The 17,289-nt window shown below is 40.4% G+C and overlaps 1 protein-coding gene across 1 annotated transcript; it reads right to left on the bottom strand.

Moving 5' to 3' along the window:
- Nucleotides 1-514: 514 nt before the first annotated feature.
- HSPA14 (heat shock protein family A (Hsp70) member 14) lies at nucleotides 515-11,131 on the bottom strand. The gene is made up of 14 exons (XM_052681040.1): nucleotides 11,022-11,131; nucleotides 10,850-10,930; nucleotides 10,688-10,770; nucleotides 9,824-9,872; nucleotides 9,026-9,119; nucleotides 8,839-8,929; nucleotides 8,225-8,329; nucleotides 7,405-7,566; nucleotides 6,835-6,990; nucleotides 5,562-5,664; nucleotides 3,935-4,150; nucleotides 3,379-3,552; nucleotides 2,280-2,350; nucleotides 515-1,182 (listed from the first exon to the last, which is right to left on the bottom strand). Exons 1-14 carry the CDS (start codon nucleotides 11,076-11,078, stop codon nucleotides 1,104-1,106), a joined length of 1,521 nt encoding a protein of 506 aa, XP_052537000.1. The 5' UTR covers nucleotides 11,079-11,131; the 3' UTR covers nucleotides 515-1,103.
- Between the last annotated feature and the right edge of the window lie 6,158 nt (nucleotides 11,132-17,289).

The raw sequence follows: 17,289 nt of genomic DNA on the forward strand, positions 1-17,289 counted from the left end.
TGTTCACTTAAAGTTAAAAGATCACAGAGGCAGGGATAGGAGAGGCAGAACTCTGAGTACTTCAGCCAGAAGCATTACAAATTCAAAGCCACGTTTAGTCTGGTAAACCAGAGAGCACACAGAGATTTGTTTGGAATGCAGAGATTTTTACCTATATAAAATTGCTTTTGTAAGATAGAAAGAATATTAAAACATACAACCCACAAGCAGGTGGTGGAGGAGCATGAGACAAAAATCTGAAAGCAATAATTGAATCCAAGTTGCTTCAAGTCCAAACTGGCATTTATTTCTAATATCTATTTATGCCTGTTTCTGAGCAACTACTTGGTCACTTTGACTATGGGGCTGTAAGGGCTGAACTGCAGCCTCTCTAAGTGTTAGACTGAGACCTGCAAAGCCTGTAACTATACTTGCCCATCCCACTTTCTTGTTATTACTCCTCTACCCAAAGTTAAGAGTATCTATTGATATCCAACTATCTAGTAATTTAGAGATGAGAACAGTATACACAGCATAGAGGATGACAGCATCTGTATAAAATTTTTATTAATAAACACATAAATAAGCACATATAACCCTTATACACATTTTTCCAGGTAACGTGACAAAACCACCTGAAAGTAATTCCAGAAAAATCCTGCTCAAAGGGCCATCCCAAATGGGCACAACCTCCATGGTTTCAGGCAACATCAAGCCCACACAAGTTTTCAGTATAATTCATACAATTACTTGAGAGTGGATTTTCATATATCTAGCTCTTGTTGGTTCAGTGCTATGTGGTATACAGGTATACTCTCTGAAAACTTATAGGACCCAATTAGTCTAAAATCATTTTGCCAGACTACATAACATGCTTGTTGCTGAGCCACACACCTGAGATATGCCCTTTTTTTTTTTTTAAAAAGGGTGTTGATAATTCAATGCTGTTGCCTACCCTCTAGCCTGACATTCCACATCGTATTTTCCAATGCAAACAGACTTGGCGGCAAATCTTTTACTTTTTATTACAGTTCTCTGTGATCCATTAAACATGTTTCAGTCATCACTTCAGGGGACAAGTCAGCAAGAGACAAAAACTAACTCAGAAAGGTGCTCAAATGAGATTATGATGCCACTTCAACAGTGATGACTTCACACTTTCCAGTATCTTGATCTGTGCAGGTAACATGCAAGGATCCATCCCTAAAAGAAAAATTAGAAAGGACCATCTCAGCACAGCATTGAGTATGCAAGTCCCAGAGAAACAGCAGCCTTGTGCAAATGGAAGGAAGCAAGACTAGCAGAGCATGCAGGGAAGAATACGCTTATTTAAACTTCATTTCAGTTTTCTTTACTGTGTTGAGTATTTAGATACATACTTCTTATTCTCCATTAAACCTTTTAAACCCAAATATAACAGAATTGATTCAGGAACGCAGCTTATATACTTGTATTGCTGTTTAACTAACTTAGTGCAGATTTGGAAATGCAATATGTAGTAATATTCAAAGTAGCCATACTGAAAAACGAGTAATGGCAATCAACAGATAAGTGCATCTTCCTCAAAGCACGAGGACTGCTACAAAACAGTCTTCAAACAATCTCCTTCAAAGAAATAAGGCTTCCTAGAAAAAAGTTTATATCAAATCCTGTTTAATCTAGGCATAAAATAGCCAAACGCAAGATTCAGATAGAAATGTGTTCTTGTGAACTTTCACTGATGTGTTTCTTTGAATACTTAAATTATTTTAAGGTTTTAATATTTTAAACTTAGAATTGGAGAACTCCTAAAAATAAGTTAAGTAATGCCTAGAAAAATATTAACATTACTTACAATAAATGGTAAGCTCTTAAAATAATAATAAAGTTTTTACCTCACAACTACGAATATGGATCCTAAGATATATCTCTTACCAACACAAACCTCATACTCACTGCAAGACTGAAGTATTTATGTCTATTCAAATAGAATTAAATATGCTTGATAGTTAATGTAAGAAAACGAATGTATTTTGTACTCAAATAGCAAGTAGGGATTTAGTTTCCCAGCAATACCTAAAGAACTTTCTTATTATTTAGAAAAGCAGCACTGATTTCAAGAGAACCCTCAGAAGACAAACATGCTCTCATTACTTGGAATTCCACATTTGGATATCTTTACAAGTATTTCACATCAGCCCAAACACTCAAGACATTTTTTAAGACACCCAAAAACGTGACTGCTCTCAGATACAGTTAAACCATTTGTTAGAAGTGTGATGAAGCAAGTTAAATGGCAGAACAATAAGTATTTTGTGTACCTTTTCATAGTAAGAACAGTCAATAGATCATGTAGGCCATCTTCCTTTTTATCTAAATCCTGGAGCACAATCTAGAAGGAAAATCAGAGCTTAATAAAAAAAAAAAGTATAAGATCTTTCTTGCACAGCAATCTAAAGGAAAAACAATGCACACAGTAACTGAGGTATGCAATTTATTCTGTGTAACATGTGGTATTATTATTCAACGTTAAAGCATGCCCCACTAAACTGCACACACCTGTAATAAGTCTCCCTTTTTTAAAAAAATTTAACATCTGCATGACTGTTTCAGTGTTTTTATGTTTCAGAGCCCATCAGCAAGATAGCTGGAGAACTTACATCAACTCTATACTTACTGGAGAACTTGCTTCCTCTATCCTCCAAGACCCTGTGGAGGGACCAGGGTGGAAAGAAAAAAAAGTTACCCTAAAACTCTGTCAGTTTCAGCCACAAGTCTTTTTGATGCTGTAAAAGTACACTGAAGGAAAGCTAAGATCAGTGTTTGAAACAAGCCTCTCAAAAGGCTGACTTCCAAGTGTTATTCTTTTCATTTTTCATGGTGTTAATATGATTACATTTTCACTTGACCTGAACTGGTTTTAATACCAACATCCTATCTAATCTAGGAAAGTCATAAAGGAGTTACAGTACAGATACCAGCTGTTGTGTTGAGGGACATGGTTTAGTGGGAGCTATTCGTTATAGGAGAACAGTTGGACTGGTTGATCTTTTAGGTCTTTTCCAACCTTGGTGATTCTATGATTCTTCATTACCTCCATTTCTAAGTAGGTACAAGAGGGACTGGTTATGGTGTCCCATCCCCGACAAGTTGCATGCACCACAGTAGTGCCACACCTTAAAACCAGACAGACTTTTATAAACTCAAGAGGGAAACCTGAATTTTTTTTTTTTAAAAAGCACTCAGTAATTTATAGAAGAACGTTCAAGTACAGTTTCCAGAGAAATGCATTTCATTTTAACTTTGTAACAAGTTACAGTAGAAGTGTCGCTGCTTTTGATTTAATTTTTTACCCTCCTAAAGCCACATGATTTCCAAGTAGGCTGTACTGCAAGCAGACATGCACGTGTATACACTCACTTGTGCAAATTTGTTTTCTTCATTCATAGGACTTTTCCCTAACGACTCATACAGTTCAAGGCATACAGAAGAAGTGTTTCCAGGAGCATGCAAGGTGTGCTGCCTTCGAGCTGGTAATGGTGTCCCTGATGGAAACAGCACTGTGAATTTGTCAGCCCCCGTCTCATCTACACCCTTTAAAAAGAAAGAAAAACAGTTCATGCCTTTCTAAGTATTTTAGTGAACCAGAAGCTTTGTAACAGTGCTCCAAGAGAAAAGAAATGCCAGATACAGCAGAGGGAATGTATTTACCATCACAATAATTCCATTAATAGAAAGTTTCTGGAAGTGAAAAAAATCCAGCAATTAAAAGGACACAGCAACTGTTAAGGAAATAGCAAGCTCACAATCCATCTTCTTGAGAGTCCAGAGGAACTGCTCTATCAATACCAGTACACAAACTGGTCAGGTGTTAAGTGGTAATTTATTAAAACAATATTATTTCTTTAACATCAATGCATAAGCAGTACTTCACAATCACTGCAGCAGTAACATTTTCAAGTAATTTTACCCTTACCTTAAGAAGAATATCCTTGGCAGAACACTCAATAAACAATGCTTCCTCTTCTAGAGAAGGGTTTTCTTTCCCTAGTAGGATTCCTGCCTCTATTGCTGCACCGATGGGAATAACTTCATCTGGAGGTATTGAGCTCAGTAGTTCCACATTTGGGAAGATGTCTTTGATCAGCTGCTGCAGTTTTGGGATTCGAGCAGATCCACCACACAAAACTACCTGGAAGATATGGCAGTGTTTTCAAGTCTCTTTTCAGAAAGGAATTAACAAACAACAACAACAGACAGGCAACAGCCTGCAATAGAGAACCACAAACAGCTCTGGGATCCTTTAGTATCCATAGCTGTAAAAAAGAAAAAAAAAAAACACAAACAACCAACTCTGATGTTATCTTAGTTCTCTTCCTTTTGCATTTCAAGTGAAAGGAAATAGCTCACAAGTTTGAAAAAGCATCTTGAAAAACTTTCTCATAAGAAGCACTAACAAGAAGCAGCAGCATTTTAAAGTTGAGGAATCCATCATGAAGTCTGGTTAGGCTTGGAGAGACCTCTAGAGGTCCAGTCTCCTGCTCAGAGCTCATCAGCAGGCAGCTATACAGATACAGATTCCAAAACCTCTCTGCAGGCCCTACTTTCATTGTCTGATTGCCCTCACACTATAACCTTCTCCTGTTTCCTCCCATCACAAACTGTGCTGGTTGCTACTCCATCATGTACTTACACAAATAAGTCACGTTTTGTCTTACTTATGCCTTCCAACCAGGCAACTGCAGGCAACACAAAGGTCTATCCCTGAGCCTTCTAACAGCCAAGAAGGCACCTTTCTCCTGGTCCCTCCTAGAACATCTTGTGATTCAGCCTTTCTGCTGCACAAGTTTCAGTATTTCTGTGAACTACAGAAATGACCACCCAGATGCAGTTGTCAGAGTGGGAAGGAAAAGCTTCTCAATACTCATGACGATGCTCCTGTTATTACAGTCCAGCATGGATCTGACCTTCTATGCTGCAAAGGCAAACTGCTCTTAAACTTCTTCCACCAATTCCATGAGTAACGAGTACAGCAATATTCCCTACAGATAGTTGCCCAGCAGTTAGGATCAAGTTACTCTCTTGTACCAAAGCCAAAAGGACATCTGAAGCAACTAATAACAGTTACTATTTTTTCACTTGACATATTTGACATTAAAGCACTGATTTCACATCTAATGTCTTAACAAGGAGGAGCGGAGGAGAAACAGTGGCATCAAGCAGACATTCAGCACCTTGTTTAACTCATGAAAACAAGCTGAAACTTGGGCTTTCATTAAATGTCAGCTAACCCAATCCAAAATGCAGTGAAAGCAAAATCTACACACTGAACTAACAGAAAGCACTCCTCAGATCTACTGAGAGTTACACTAACACACCAAACAGAGACAAATCTCTACCATGCAGTCAGTAGGCATCAACAAAAAATAATGGACTGAATTTACCTTACACTTCAGTTCAAGTACCCTTTAAAGACCTGTGTACACACTGTTGCATTGGAGCTAAAAATGCATAAACACATCCAAAAATCACTGTGTGAGGAAAACAGGTCCCCTGCTTTTTTTTGTGGAGCTATAAGGCTTAACACAGACAACTATTATTACCTTATTGATATCCTCAGCTGTAAAGCCAACTTGCTCCAAGAGCTTTTTAATTGCTTCTACACACTTACTAAAAAGTGAAGAACAGATAAGTTCAAATCTGGCCCTAAAAAGAAAAAAAAAAACAATAATGAAAACTGTGTAACGTTGTTCTTTAGCAACAAACACCCAAAACATTCTTAGAATATACTTCACTTCTCTAGCTATACCTCAATTTCATGCCATTTTTAAGCAGTCAAGATCTTATTTCCAATTTATTAATTGGAAAGAAATTACTTTTGTTAATATAGTGATAGAATAGATAGTACAGACATTAACACCTTTAGGAAATTCAGATTCATTTTTCTTTGTGTACTCTTGAAGAAAAAAAACAAGTCTCATGAAAACAATAATAAAGCAACAATATTTGAACTTAAACTTCCAGGGGCAATCAAGCTTCCTGAAGGGTAGGTACTTGTAAAATTACAAAGCAACCAGTGCTTAATTCAGGCTCTTTCAAACCCGAATAGGATCTTTCACTCCACAAAAACACAGTAAGTCAAACTGTGACACAAGTATCATTACCCCAATCAAGCCAAACCTGCTACATAGCAGAGCTTCTCATGCTTTGAGACACTGAGCCTGACTTCACCAGATCTAACTGCTGCTATAATGCAAGCACAGCTTTGAAAAAAGAAAACTAAAGCCCAATTTCACTTTGCCAAAGCTGCTGGTGACTGAAAGAACAATAAAGAGTTACTAAACACTGCACTTAAAGATCACTTCCAAGAAAGAAAGTACTTAGAGCAGGACACAGAATAAACAAGGTGATAAAAAACTCTTTTCGTGACAGCTGTCAAAAAAGACATCAAGATTTCCATGACTTCTATCATTCTAAAGCTCTTTTAGCTAAGAGTCCCAAAACGCTTTTCTGTAAGAAAAAACACAGGAACAAAAAGAAGAATGGGGAGAAACATTGAGTAATTTAGTATCTGTCTTTCATCACAGACCAGACTCCAAAAATGGGATCTCCATGTACCTTTTCAGTGTATTTTTTTAATCCAATACACAAACATTTCTGGTGTTACTGCTCAGCTACTACAGATCACGACATGACAATCAATATGAAAGACAGCTCAAAAGAACAAACAGAAGAAACCACAAGTTGACCTCCTGTCTTACATCTGTTTTCAAAAACTAGCATTGCCAAATCCCAAAGCTTAACATTCTAAATACAAAACAGAAAATCTTACAGCACACTTTCACATAACAGTAGTAGCTTCAAGGTTTGTTTTACCTGGATACATTACAATCAAAATCCAATCCATCATACAGTGAATCTACAAAACAGTTTGCACTTCCCAACGTTGATAATGAGTGCTTCGCAACATCAGCACTGTTCATTAACTTCATCATAGCCCTGGGATTTCCTCTGATATCATGCTTACAAGACCTACATTTAAAAAAAAAAAAAAAGCTGTTTAAAAAGGCAAGCATTTGAATGGCAACATTAACTTGCTGGAAAAAAAAATAAATTACTCAGAGCTGTTAACATTTGTCTGTAGACATTTTAGCATTACCTACAATGACTACTGAAAATTCACAGAGAATGAGAGCATCTATTCCATTTCTAACTAAAGAACACTGTGTGGAGCCACTCCCCTTCACTTAGACATTAATATTTAGTACAAAGACTTAAGACTCTGAACTGATTCTCAGCTCCAACAGCTTATTGTTTCTTCTCTATCTTTGTGAGTAAGATGACTCAGTCTGCTACATCTGACAAGTTAATATGAATTCTTTTTTTGAAAACAAGCATCAGATAATGAATGTCCTGTTGACAACATACGCGGCATTCAAAACCTACCTCTGGAATTCAGATGCTAAGTGTTGTGCTAAAGCTTCTGTGAAACACACTCCACCAATGCCATCATCTGTGTTTGTAGCAAGCACACGATATATTCCACTGTTTACCTCTATAACTGTGATAGAAAGCGATGTTCCACCCAGTTTATAAACCAACACATTGCTGTCAGGGTAAAGAAAATTGAAAGTAGCATTAATAAGCCATCTAAAATTATGTTTACTTTGGCATACTTTCTAAAATCACCACTACATTGTAATGAATTGCAGGTTTTAATCAGTTCTGCCAAGAGAGTTTCATTTCAGCTGTTTGTATTTACCTATCCTATAACCACTCACTACTTGACCATATTTCCTAAAGAACAACTTACTCTGTCCTACACAGCAAGAGTCAGCAATGTTAATCCTACAACAAAACTGAGTGCTACGTTTAAGGTTATGGATCCCAATTATATGCAAAGGATTAAAAAAAAAAAAAAAAAAGCCAGTAAGGAAAGAAAGCCATCTGAAAGACACACAAGTCTTCAAGTATGCAAAGTAACCCCGCTTCCCCCAGCTGGCTGTGTAAATCTACCATAGAAGGGAAACATTTTTCTTCAAGCCAGTCAGCTCATTAAAGCATCCAGGGACAAATCTTAAGGACAATGTCTTAAAAAAAGTGAAAAACTGGAACAATAAAGAGGTTTTCAACACTGTACATTTGAACCTCAAAATTTGGCAACACAGCACTCCCTCATTTAAGATTTCTCAGGCTAGAATGTGATTTGTTCAATCTCTATTAATTTAAACCACAGCAGCCTAAGTTTGAGTAGTAAAATATTTACCTTTTCCCAGTGGGTGAATCTTGGCCAATTCCATAAGCCAGGAGAGCTGCAGAGGGTTCATGAATTAATCTCATAACATTAAAACCAGCAGCTGCAGCTGCTTCCCTGTGATAACACATAACAGCATTTAACTACAGTGAAATCACTAAGGTATGCACATAAGACTTCATCAGAACTAGATACACAACCAATTCAGCACTTGGTTATAAGTGAAATGACCAGAAAAGAAAAATACAAGAGTTCATCTGCAATTTTTTTCTTCAGTTAGCTGGATCTGCTGCAAGCTTTTTTGTCACAGAAAACACTGACCTATCAGACTTGCACACTCCACAAAAAGAAGAGCCAGCATCTTAAATGATATCCTATTTCTCATTATATGCAAACTCCCATTCAGTTCAGCTGATTGAGAATTTCATTTCACAAAGGTAAGTGCCATGAAAAGATACTACACAGGATTTTGTTTCCTATCTTCACATTGTCCCTGTTTCAAACAGAAACCTAATGTCTTGATTGACAGCTGCAAGCTGAAGTCCAGCAGAAAAACTTCCATTGCTGATCTGTCAGAAGGCCTGCTTTAGGCATGTCAAATAACAGAGAAATCTTAATCCTCTTACCCAAGGGCATTTTTCTGGTTTTCTCCAAAATCAAATGGGACAGTGATAACAACGTCATTTACATCTGAACCCAATGCAGACTGAGCAGTTTCTGTTTATAAACACAGGCAGAACATGTTGATTAAAAGCAAAACACCAACATATATCTTAAAACTATGAGGACAGCTAAAAAACTTTCCTTATATACCTTTCATTTTACTGAAAATTAGCTTTGCCACATCTTCTGGGCTAATAAGTTTATTATCTATCTCATATTGAAGTTTTCCATTCTTCTCAACTACCTGTAAAGAAAGACAACACACCCTTGTTAGATGCAGACTTTGGTTACTACTGGAAGTATTGCTCAATTTAGCTTCTGTTCTACGTAGCTAAGGAATAAAAAAGGAGAAGCCTGTATTATCCAACAGACAGAACAGTGACATTCACAGTGCTGTAAATTTCCTTTTGCTATCAAAATGTTTTCTGTATGACAACAACTAAACTACTCACTTGCTTCTATTCAATAAAGATAAACCTATGGATATCAGCAATCAAAATCCCAAGGAAAACAACATATCCTAAGGAAGGTATGTTCCAAAATGTTTTTTGTCCTCAGATATTAAAGAGGCCAGGAAGTTTCTAGTAACTAGCAAAGTACTGACCAAACTAAAAACTGTGATTAAATCAAATGGCAAAGCATTTGTAATCATAAGATGTGTTACCCTTAGCATCATCTACCAGACCGAAGAAACACTACAATGTTATTAAAATAACTGTTTCTCTTGATGCAGTCAAGAGATGCATGGAATTTTTCTGTTGGACTGCATCACAGCAACGCATCTCAGGAAGCGATGACTTTCTCTACTATGCAAAGAGATAAACATGTTCTATACAAGAGCAAACACCTCATACACTGAGAGCTGATCACTACAGAACACAAACAGCAGAGAACAACAGTGTGAACTGAAACAAGTTATTCTGAGAACAAAAACTAAATCATACTCACTGAACATTTGCTTTCTTTAATGTATTTCTCTGCTTGGGGGTCACCAGAACTGTCAAGACAAACACAGAATAGCAAAATAAGTTGTTTGCTTGGGAGTAACTGTAAGAAATTCATATTGCTAGTGTTTCTTATAGTGTCAACATCTTATTAAGCTACATTCTACACAAAATTCCTCTTGTCATGCTGCAGATACATTCATAGAGATTTAAAAAAACAACAACACAAAGTAAATGTTCTGACTGCCTCACTCTTTCAACTACTAATAGTGTAGCCAGCAGGATTAGAGAAGTGATCATCCCTCTTATTCAGCAGTGCTGAGGCTGCATCTTGAGTACTGTCATCTTGAGTACTGTCAGCTTTGGGCCCCTTGCAACAAGAGAAACGTCAAGGCCCTGGACTGTGTCCAGAGAAGGGCAACTGAAGCTATGAAGGGTCTGGAGCACAAGTCTTATGGGGAGCAGCTAAGGGATCTGGGATTGTTTGGCCTGGAGAAGAGGAGGCTCAGGGGAGATTCCATGGCTCCCTATAACTGCCTGAAAGGAGGCCATGGCAAGGTGGGGGTTGGCCTCCTCTCCCAGGTAACAGTGAGAGCAGAAGAGATAAAGGATTTCAGTTGTACCAGGGGAGGTTCAGGTTGGATACTGGGACAAATTTCTTCTTAGCGGTGAGGGACTGGAAATGCCCAGGGAGGTGGTGCAGTCATCAGCCAGGGATGTGCTGAGGGAAGGGCAGAGGTGGCACTGCTCAATGGTTGCACAGGATGATCGGAGGGGTCTTTTCCAGCGTTAACTATTCAACGAATTAACCTTTAACGCTGGGGATACCCGCCTTCCAGTGCCCGGTTAACTTCGCTACATCGCTTACCTCCTCCCCAGGATCTGCTTTACTTTCACCACAGTGTTGGAAATGTTCCTTATTCTGCTCTGCTTTGCAGCCAAGCCCACAACCTGAATGAAACAAGTTAAAAAAAAAAGAAGTAATTCCCAGACAGAGCTCCTCCCGACCCGCCGCCGAGCGCAGCCTCACCTCCTCGTTCTCTGCGAAAGCCACAACCGCAGGAGTCACTCTGTCTCCGGCATCGTTAGCGACCACATCGGCGCGGCCGTCCTGCAGAGAGAAGCATCACTGTGAGCCGCCCTGCAGCGCAGCCCCGCACCCCCAGGCCGCACCGCCATCCTGCCGGAGCCGCGGGCTGCACCTTGTAAACAGCGGCACACGCACAGGTAGCGCCCAGGTGAACGCCGATGGCCGCCATCAGCCACGCGCGCCCGCCACCCCACAATGCCCCGCGCAACCAATCCCGCTCCCCCTTCTCTTCCCAGCCACCAATCAAAGCCCGCCTTTTAAACCAATCGCGACGTAGCGCACGGTTTGTCCGTCCTCCTCTGCGACCCTGCAGCTTGGGAGTGGCGTCATCGGCGGAGCGACCAATAAGAAAAATGGTGAGCGTGACGTCATTGATCATGGCAACGCGGCAGACTTTGTGTGAGGGCCGGGCCGTTTGGCGGGAAAGGGCTGCTGAGGGCGGCGCGGTACGCGGAGCCAGGAGTGAATTTAACGGCAGGTAATTACGAAAACAGAAGTTGAAACGGAGAAGAATGAATGAAGTTATTTCGTACATATGCTAGGGAGGTTTTATGGCTACTTAATGAAGCACATGCAGACAGTGTAAATATTTTTTTAGCCAAGTCTCGTCATTATCAGTGAGGCGGTCACGCTGAAGAGCTGATTCTGCACAGCCCAACCAGGCGCGGCCAACATCTGAAAGTACATCGTGCTGTCCACTTCTGCTGGAGAAATCCATCAGCACTACCACAGATTATTGTCATTATTTTTACTAATCAATGTGCTTTTTAACTCCGCCCAAAATTTAGGGAGATTTAACGTTATTCAGGCAGAATTCGCCTTCTGACGTGCTGAAGTCTTACATCCTCAGCAGCAGCCCTGCCCCCGTGCTTCACTTTCAACCTCTGAAAATCCTGGCTGTTGTGTTTCTGAGGCAAAGAACCACTAAGGTTGGAAAAGGCCACTAAGAGCATGTAGTCCAACCATCAACCCACCCCACCATGCCACTAACCACATCCCTCAGTGCCACATCTGTCTTATTTTTTAACACCTCCAGGGGTGGTGACTCCACCCCCTCCCTGGGCAGCCTTTGCCAATGCCTCACTGCCTTCTGAGAGGAAATTTTCCCTTATGTTGGAGAGTTTTGACGTGCTTTTTGTTTTTTGATCTCTATAACCCACATAATGTTGTAAAACAGATATGTTTATTACAGCGCTGGGAAGCACTGGGGATATTTTCACGATAGGTGCTTCAAAGATTACATAATTCAGTCTTCTATATTCCCACAGGTAATGCATATTTATTAATTATGTGTTGGACAATTAACATATACAGTCCTATATCAGGTAGTGATTTATGAGGTCTCCAGTCTTCTATTCCATGATGTCTTCTACCGTCTAGCATCCTTTTAGCATCGTGACAGTCCAACTGACAGTCTTTTACTTCATCCAGTGGTCTTCCTCGCTCATCCTCTAGAATAACTTCTTTTCACTGATGCATGCTCAGTAAGAGAATACCAATTATAAGTAAATTATAGGTGCCAAAATCATAACATTTGCTCACTTAGCACTCGGCCATTATTTCTGAACATCTGCTCCTCCTTGGGTAGGGATAAGCTTGGAAAGAGGATAGAGGGGAGTACCCCCATGCCTTCCTGTTGCATCCCAACCTAATTCCAGAGTGAGACAATTTGGCATTGTGTGGAGTCCCTGGCTTCTTTGACATTTGATAAGCCTGCTGTTCTTTTGCTGAGTCTCTTATCAAAACAGAATAGCCTTGCAACATGCTTTCTGGTCTATAATACTATATACATACTATTCACAACATTTGAAAACTATTGCAATTTTGCAAATGAGAATCACATAATTCAACAACTTTATTTCTAAAATATGCTACTAAAATGTATGGTGTTTCTACTTTTTCAAATCAGCTATTTCTAAGGACAAGTTACAAAATACATTGTGCTCTACTTCTTTTTCACTGAATTAGGGAGGGTTATGGGTCTAGCAGCTGTAAATGTTGGGTTGCTTCGTGAAAAGAGAGGAGGAGAATGTGCTTGGGCTGCAACACTTGAGCTAAAACACAGATGGAAGTCACCAAAAACCATGTTCCAGCATGATTTTGGTGGTGTGTGTTAGTGGATCTCTCTTGATAGATATAAGGATGTGTAAGAGGAGACTGTCTGCTCCTTTGAAGGCACCCAGCAAGGACCTTTTACAAGGCAACAAGGGATAATGAGAAGGGGAGGCAGTGATGGGAACCAGTTCTGTTCAGTTACACTAATTTATTTGTTTTTGCACCCTCTCTCCTGTGTATATATAAACTGCAAGGGTTAATTACCAGATACTGGTGAGCTCTGGATGAGGCTGGGTGAGCCTCAGTGCCAGATAATGGCATGGATCTGTGCTGTAGGTCCCTGGTCTGGGTAGTTGACGTGTCAAGTGGGTAAGGGGCTCAGGATCTGGGCAGGATTGCTGGGCCATGCTGGTACTTGAGGTGTGTGAATGTATGAGTGCTTATGAATGTGGAGAGTGCACTGTGTGCCTGTGCTGGTGAACTTCTGTAAGCAACAGCCATAAAGAGGAAGGGGTCACACCTGCTTGTGTGTTTCTTATGTGAGTCTTGTGTGTACGTGCTACTGAAGGTAGCTCTTGGCTGGGCAGCCTTTGTGACTGGCTGTGTCACTGACCTGTGCATCTATGTGATACATGCTCAGCTTTGCTACTAGTTGAAACTACAGACAATTTTGTTTCCTAAGCCATAGGACTATTGCCCTTGCACTAACAGAGCTTGCTGAAGGCTGACCAAGAGCTCTGTAGCTGGAGCTTAGCTTACAACTGTCTGTGCTCATGAGGTCATCATGGAGAACAGAAATCTTATTTCTCTTGTGCTTTCTATCCTAGTGCCACTAGCACCATTTACATGAAAAGACCGGTGATGGGATTAGAACCTAAAAGGATATGTGTAACAGTGTGTGGAAAAGTGCTTGTGGCCACACTACCAACATCACCTACACTGCTAAGCACATCTACAGTTATTTTCCAGGTGTTCTTATGCCATGGATACATCAGGACAGAAACACGAAGTTCTGCTTATCTTAACTAAAGCAGTTAACACTCTTTCCAGTTGTAAATGAACCTGCCTGTGAGCAGCTGGAAATGCCTTATCAGCTGTTAGTAGACAGCCAGTAGTAGTGGAGTAAAAAGAGCTCGTCTGTCTGTGTGCTTCGTATGTTTCCCTTAGCTAGTGGGAAACTGAAGTTGCACTGGGCTGGAGTTAATTTAGAAATAGGGTAACAACCCATTTCTAAAGAAAAGGTTGCCCTACTTGTTATGGCAGTTCTGTGAGTAAGTGAAAGCCTTAATATGCTTAATGTAGGAAGAAAGAGGGGAGCCCTGATGCCAGCAGCAGTCTGAACTCAGGGTGCAACTAGAAGATAGTTTTTTGCAAGATCTGGGCAAAGATCTTCCACTGGTCAAGAACAGAATAAAGACCCTTTCCCCAGTCTGTTTAAAGTCCCACACATTCCCAGGTACATTCATGTACCCACCACGCTCCTTTGCTACAACACTGTAGATTTGGCCTGGTGTGCTACTGAAACATATTAGCATTATTTCCAAGTCAGTGGCAAAATGTTTCTCTGCCTGAAACAAGGACAGAATCTCAGACGTGCGCATTCTCTCCCAGTCTGTGGCACATCTGTCAGCCATCCAAAAACCGGGCCTGCCGCCGTGAGGCCAGCTGCCAGCACAGTGTGACACGAACCTGCTCAAAATAACGCCTGTATTCCCAGGCAGCCTGCAAGGCTTAAGTGCAGAAGTACTGTCCATAGCAGGAAAATCATGGAGATTATAGAAGAGGAAAAAAAAAAAAGAAAGCAGTAACATCTGTTAAGTATTTAGAATAGGAGCAAGTGTCTCTGAACAACAGACTGTTTTGTGGCTGGTAAATGGTGTATATGCTCTAAAATGTCCCTTGGGGTGAGAAAGGAAGGATGAGAGAACTCCTTTTAATTTTCTTATGTGTTTTCTGACTTCATTATCAGGAAATTAAGCTCCAAGGAGGATCTGGCAGCTGGAAGACTGTGATCTCCAGCCTGGGGATGAGGCTGGGGTCAATGGAGCTGCTAAGGAAAGCTCTGGGGAGAGCTTGGCTGTGAGGAGGCTTGGACAGAGATCCACTAGGTGGCACTTCCCTCTTGGTTTTCAAAAAGCCTTCCCCAGACAACATGAGGCTGCGCAGGGAGTTGCTAACGTCCGACTGATGTCTGCCCCTGTCACTTGTTTTCATAAAAGCATCCATCTTATATATATGTATAAATTTGTATAAGATAAGCTCTTCAAACAGCTTCCTTAAATCCCCAGAAGCAGTTATACCATCGGTATTTGGCAATAGCTAAAGCACTGCTTGCTTGAGATTCCTGGATACCTGTGCAACTCTCCTGAAATTGTTGGCTTTCAGTGGAGGATGCAGATGAGTTCTGGGTTTGCTTTAACACTTTCCATCCATTGCAGAAGGCATATGATAAAGTTATTTCAATGTCGTCTTTGCTTCATGATCACAGTAACTAGGTGACAGGGAAGAGGCAAGTTCAGTTAGTGGGTCAATAATTAAATATTGTGATTAATCAGTGAATTAAATGCTTGTTTTAATGTTTAATAAGCTGGACAGAGTGTTTTTATGGATTGAGATTCTGATTGCAGAATCAGAATTGGCAGAAAAAGTGCATAGAAAGCTTGGCAGGAAAATCTGTTGAAAGGCTGATGTTAATACCTGCAGGTGGCATCAACACAGCATGTAATTGCAATGTTACAACTCATCTACAGCGCTGAGCCAGTTTGGCTCAGTAGGTTTGCAGTAAAGTTGAAGCTGTTTTTGTTGTGTTTTTTTTTAACTTACACTGGAGTGCTTATTAGAGAATATCCCAAGAAGATACATTTTTTCTTCAGATGACATAAAGCCTATTGAACATCAATTTGTTTGGAAGTCTCAGAATCACAGAGTTGTAAAGGCTGGAAGGGACCTGTGGAGATACCTAATCTAACAACCCTGCTAAAGCAGGTTCCCTACGGTAGGTTGTACAGGAAAGTGTCCAGGCAGGTTTTGAACATCTCCAGAGAAGGAGACTGCACAGCCTCTCTGGGCAGCTTGTTCCAATGTTCTGTTACCCTCAAAGTAATTTTTTTTCCTCATGTGTGTGTGGAACTTGCTATGTTCCAGTTTCCGTTGCCCCTTGTTCTGCCACTGGGCACTATTGAAAAGAGCCTGGCCCCACCCTCTTGACTTCTGCCCGTGAGATGTTTCTAAGCACTGATAAGATCCTTGACACAGACTTCTCCAAACTGAAGGTCTTTCAGCCTTTCCTCATAAGGGAGACGCCCCAGGTCCCTTATCATATTCGTGGCACTATGCTGGACACTGTCCAGCAGTTTCCTGTCTTGAACTGGAGCCCAGAGCTGGAGCCCAGAGCTGGACACGGTATTCCAGGTGTGGTCTTACCAGCACAGTGCAGAGTGGGAAGAGACTGGGACTCTGATCAGTGTTCATGCAAAGAGCTGTCAACCATACACTGAAGTTTCCTGAGGGAAATTGCCAGTTACTCAGGTTGAAAGTAACATTGTCCCAAAGATTCAAACCTCTTCCATGTTGCTCTGACACTGTTCTCTGCCACTGCTCATCCAATTGCAGGCTATTCAACAGAAGAGGAAGGCACCAATGACAAACACAGGGAATACATTTCATTGCTAGAATTGAGAACTCACACAGGTCACCTTTGAGAAAGCTCTGTTCACAATTATGAAAATCAAATATGTATGATTTTCTTTAGAGTAATAACAAGCCTGTGCTACAGATAATTGCATACACAATCCATGTTAAAAAAGAAAGGGATATATATTCTCTTTACTGTTTTGAGAATTGCTGTAGTCTCATGAGGTGCTGTCGTCTCCAGGCACGTCTGTTGTGGTCATGGTTGGTTAAACAATTTTATTATCTAGGTAAAATCTGGCAATGTTTAAATGTACGTTCAATATTTTTTTTTCTCCCCATGGAAAATAACAGAAAAATCTTCAGATAACTCCATTTTACATTTTGACCTTTTTCCTCTTCATGTCCCTGTTTTTCCATCTCTTAAATGATGTCGGAATCACTTTACAGGGACATCGGAAGTTTTTAAATAGGCAGGAAGTGTGCTGATGTCCTTCTTGGAGAGTGCTCTGTAAATATAGAATGTTATTGGTTAATGATGCAGGCCTGGGTGACAACGTGAATGAGAGATGTCATGGTGCAATCCCAGAGCCTTCCAAGCTGGTTCCAAGGTAAAATATGAATGAAATTTGCTTTTGTGCTCTGTGTGGAAAACCTGGTGCTCATTGAGCACTGGGTGAATTTCGTACACTGCA

Source organism: Tympanuchus pallidicinctus, unplaced genomic scaffold (genome assembly GCF_026119805.1).
Source record: "Tympanuchus pallidicinctus isolate F22 unplaced genomic scaffold, pur_lepc_1.0 scaffold19, whole genome shotgun sequence".
NCBI lineage: Eukaryota > Metazoa > Chordata > Aves > Galliformes > Phasianidae > Tympanuchus > Tympanuchus pallidicinctus.

What these genes read in the sequence shown, in the direction of transcription:
- HSPA14 (XM_052681040.1), bottom strand. Translation starts at nt 11,078, where the DNA reads ATGGCGGCCATCGGCGTTCACCTGGGCGCTACCTGTGCGTGTGCCGCT. An exon ending in AATTTTCAGTAAAATGAAAG is followed by an intron (nt 8,930 to 9,025) that starts GTATATAAGGAA and finishes GTTTATAAACAG; the next exon opens with AAACTGCTCAGTCTGCATTG. An exon ending in ACTGTTCTTACTATGAAAAG is followed by an intron (nt 1,183 to 2,279) that starts GTACACAAAATA and finishes TTTTTCTTTTAG; the next exon opens with GGATGGATCCTTGCATGTTA.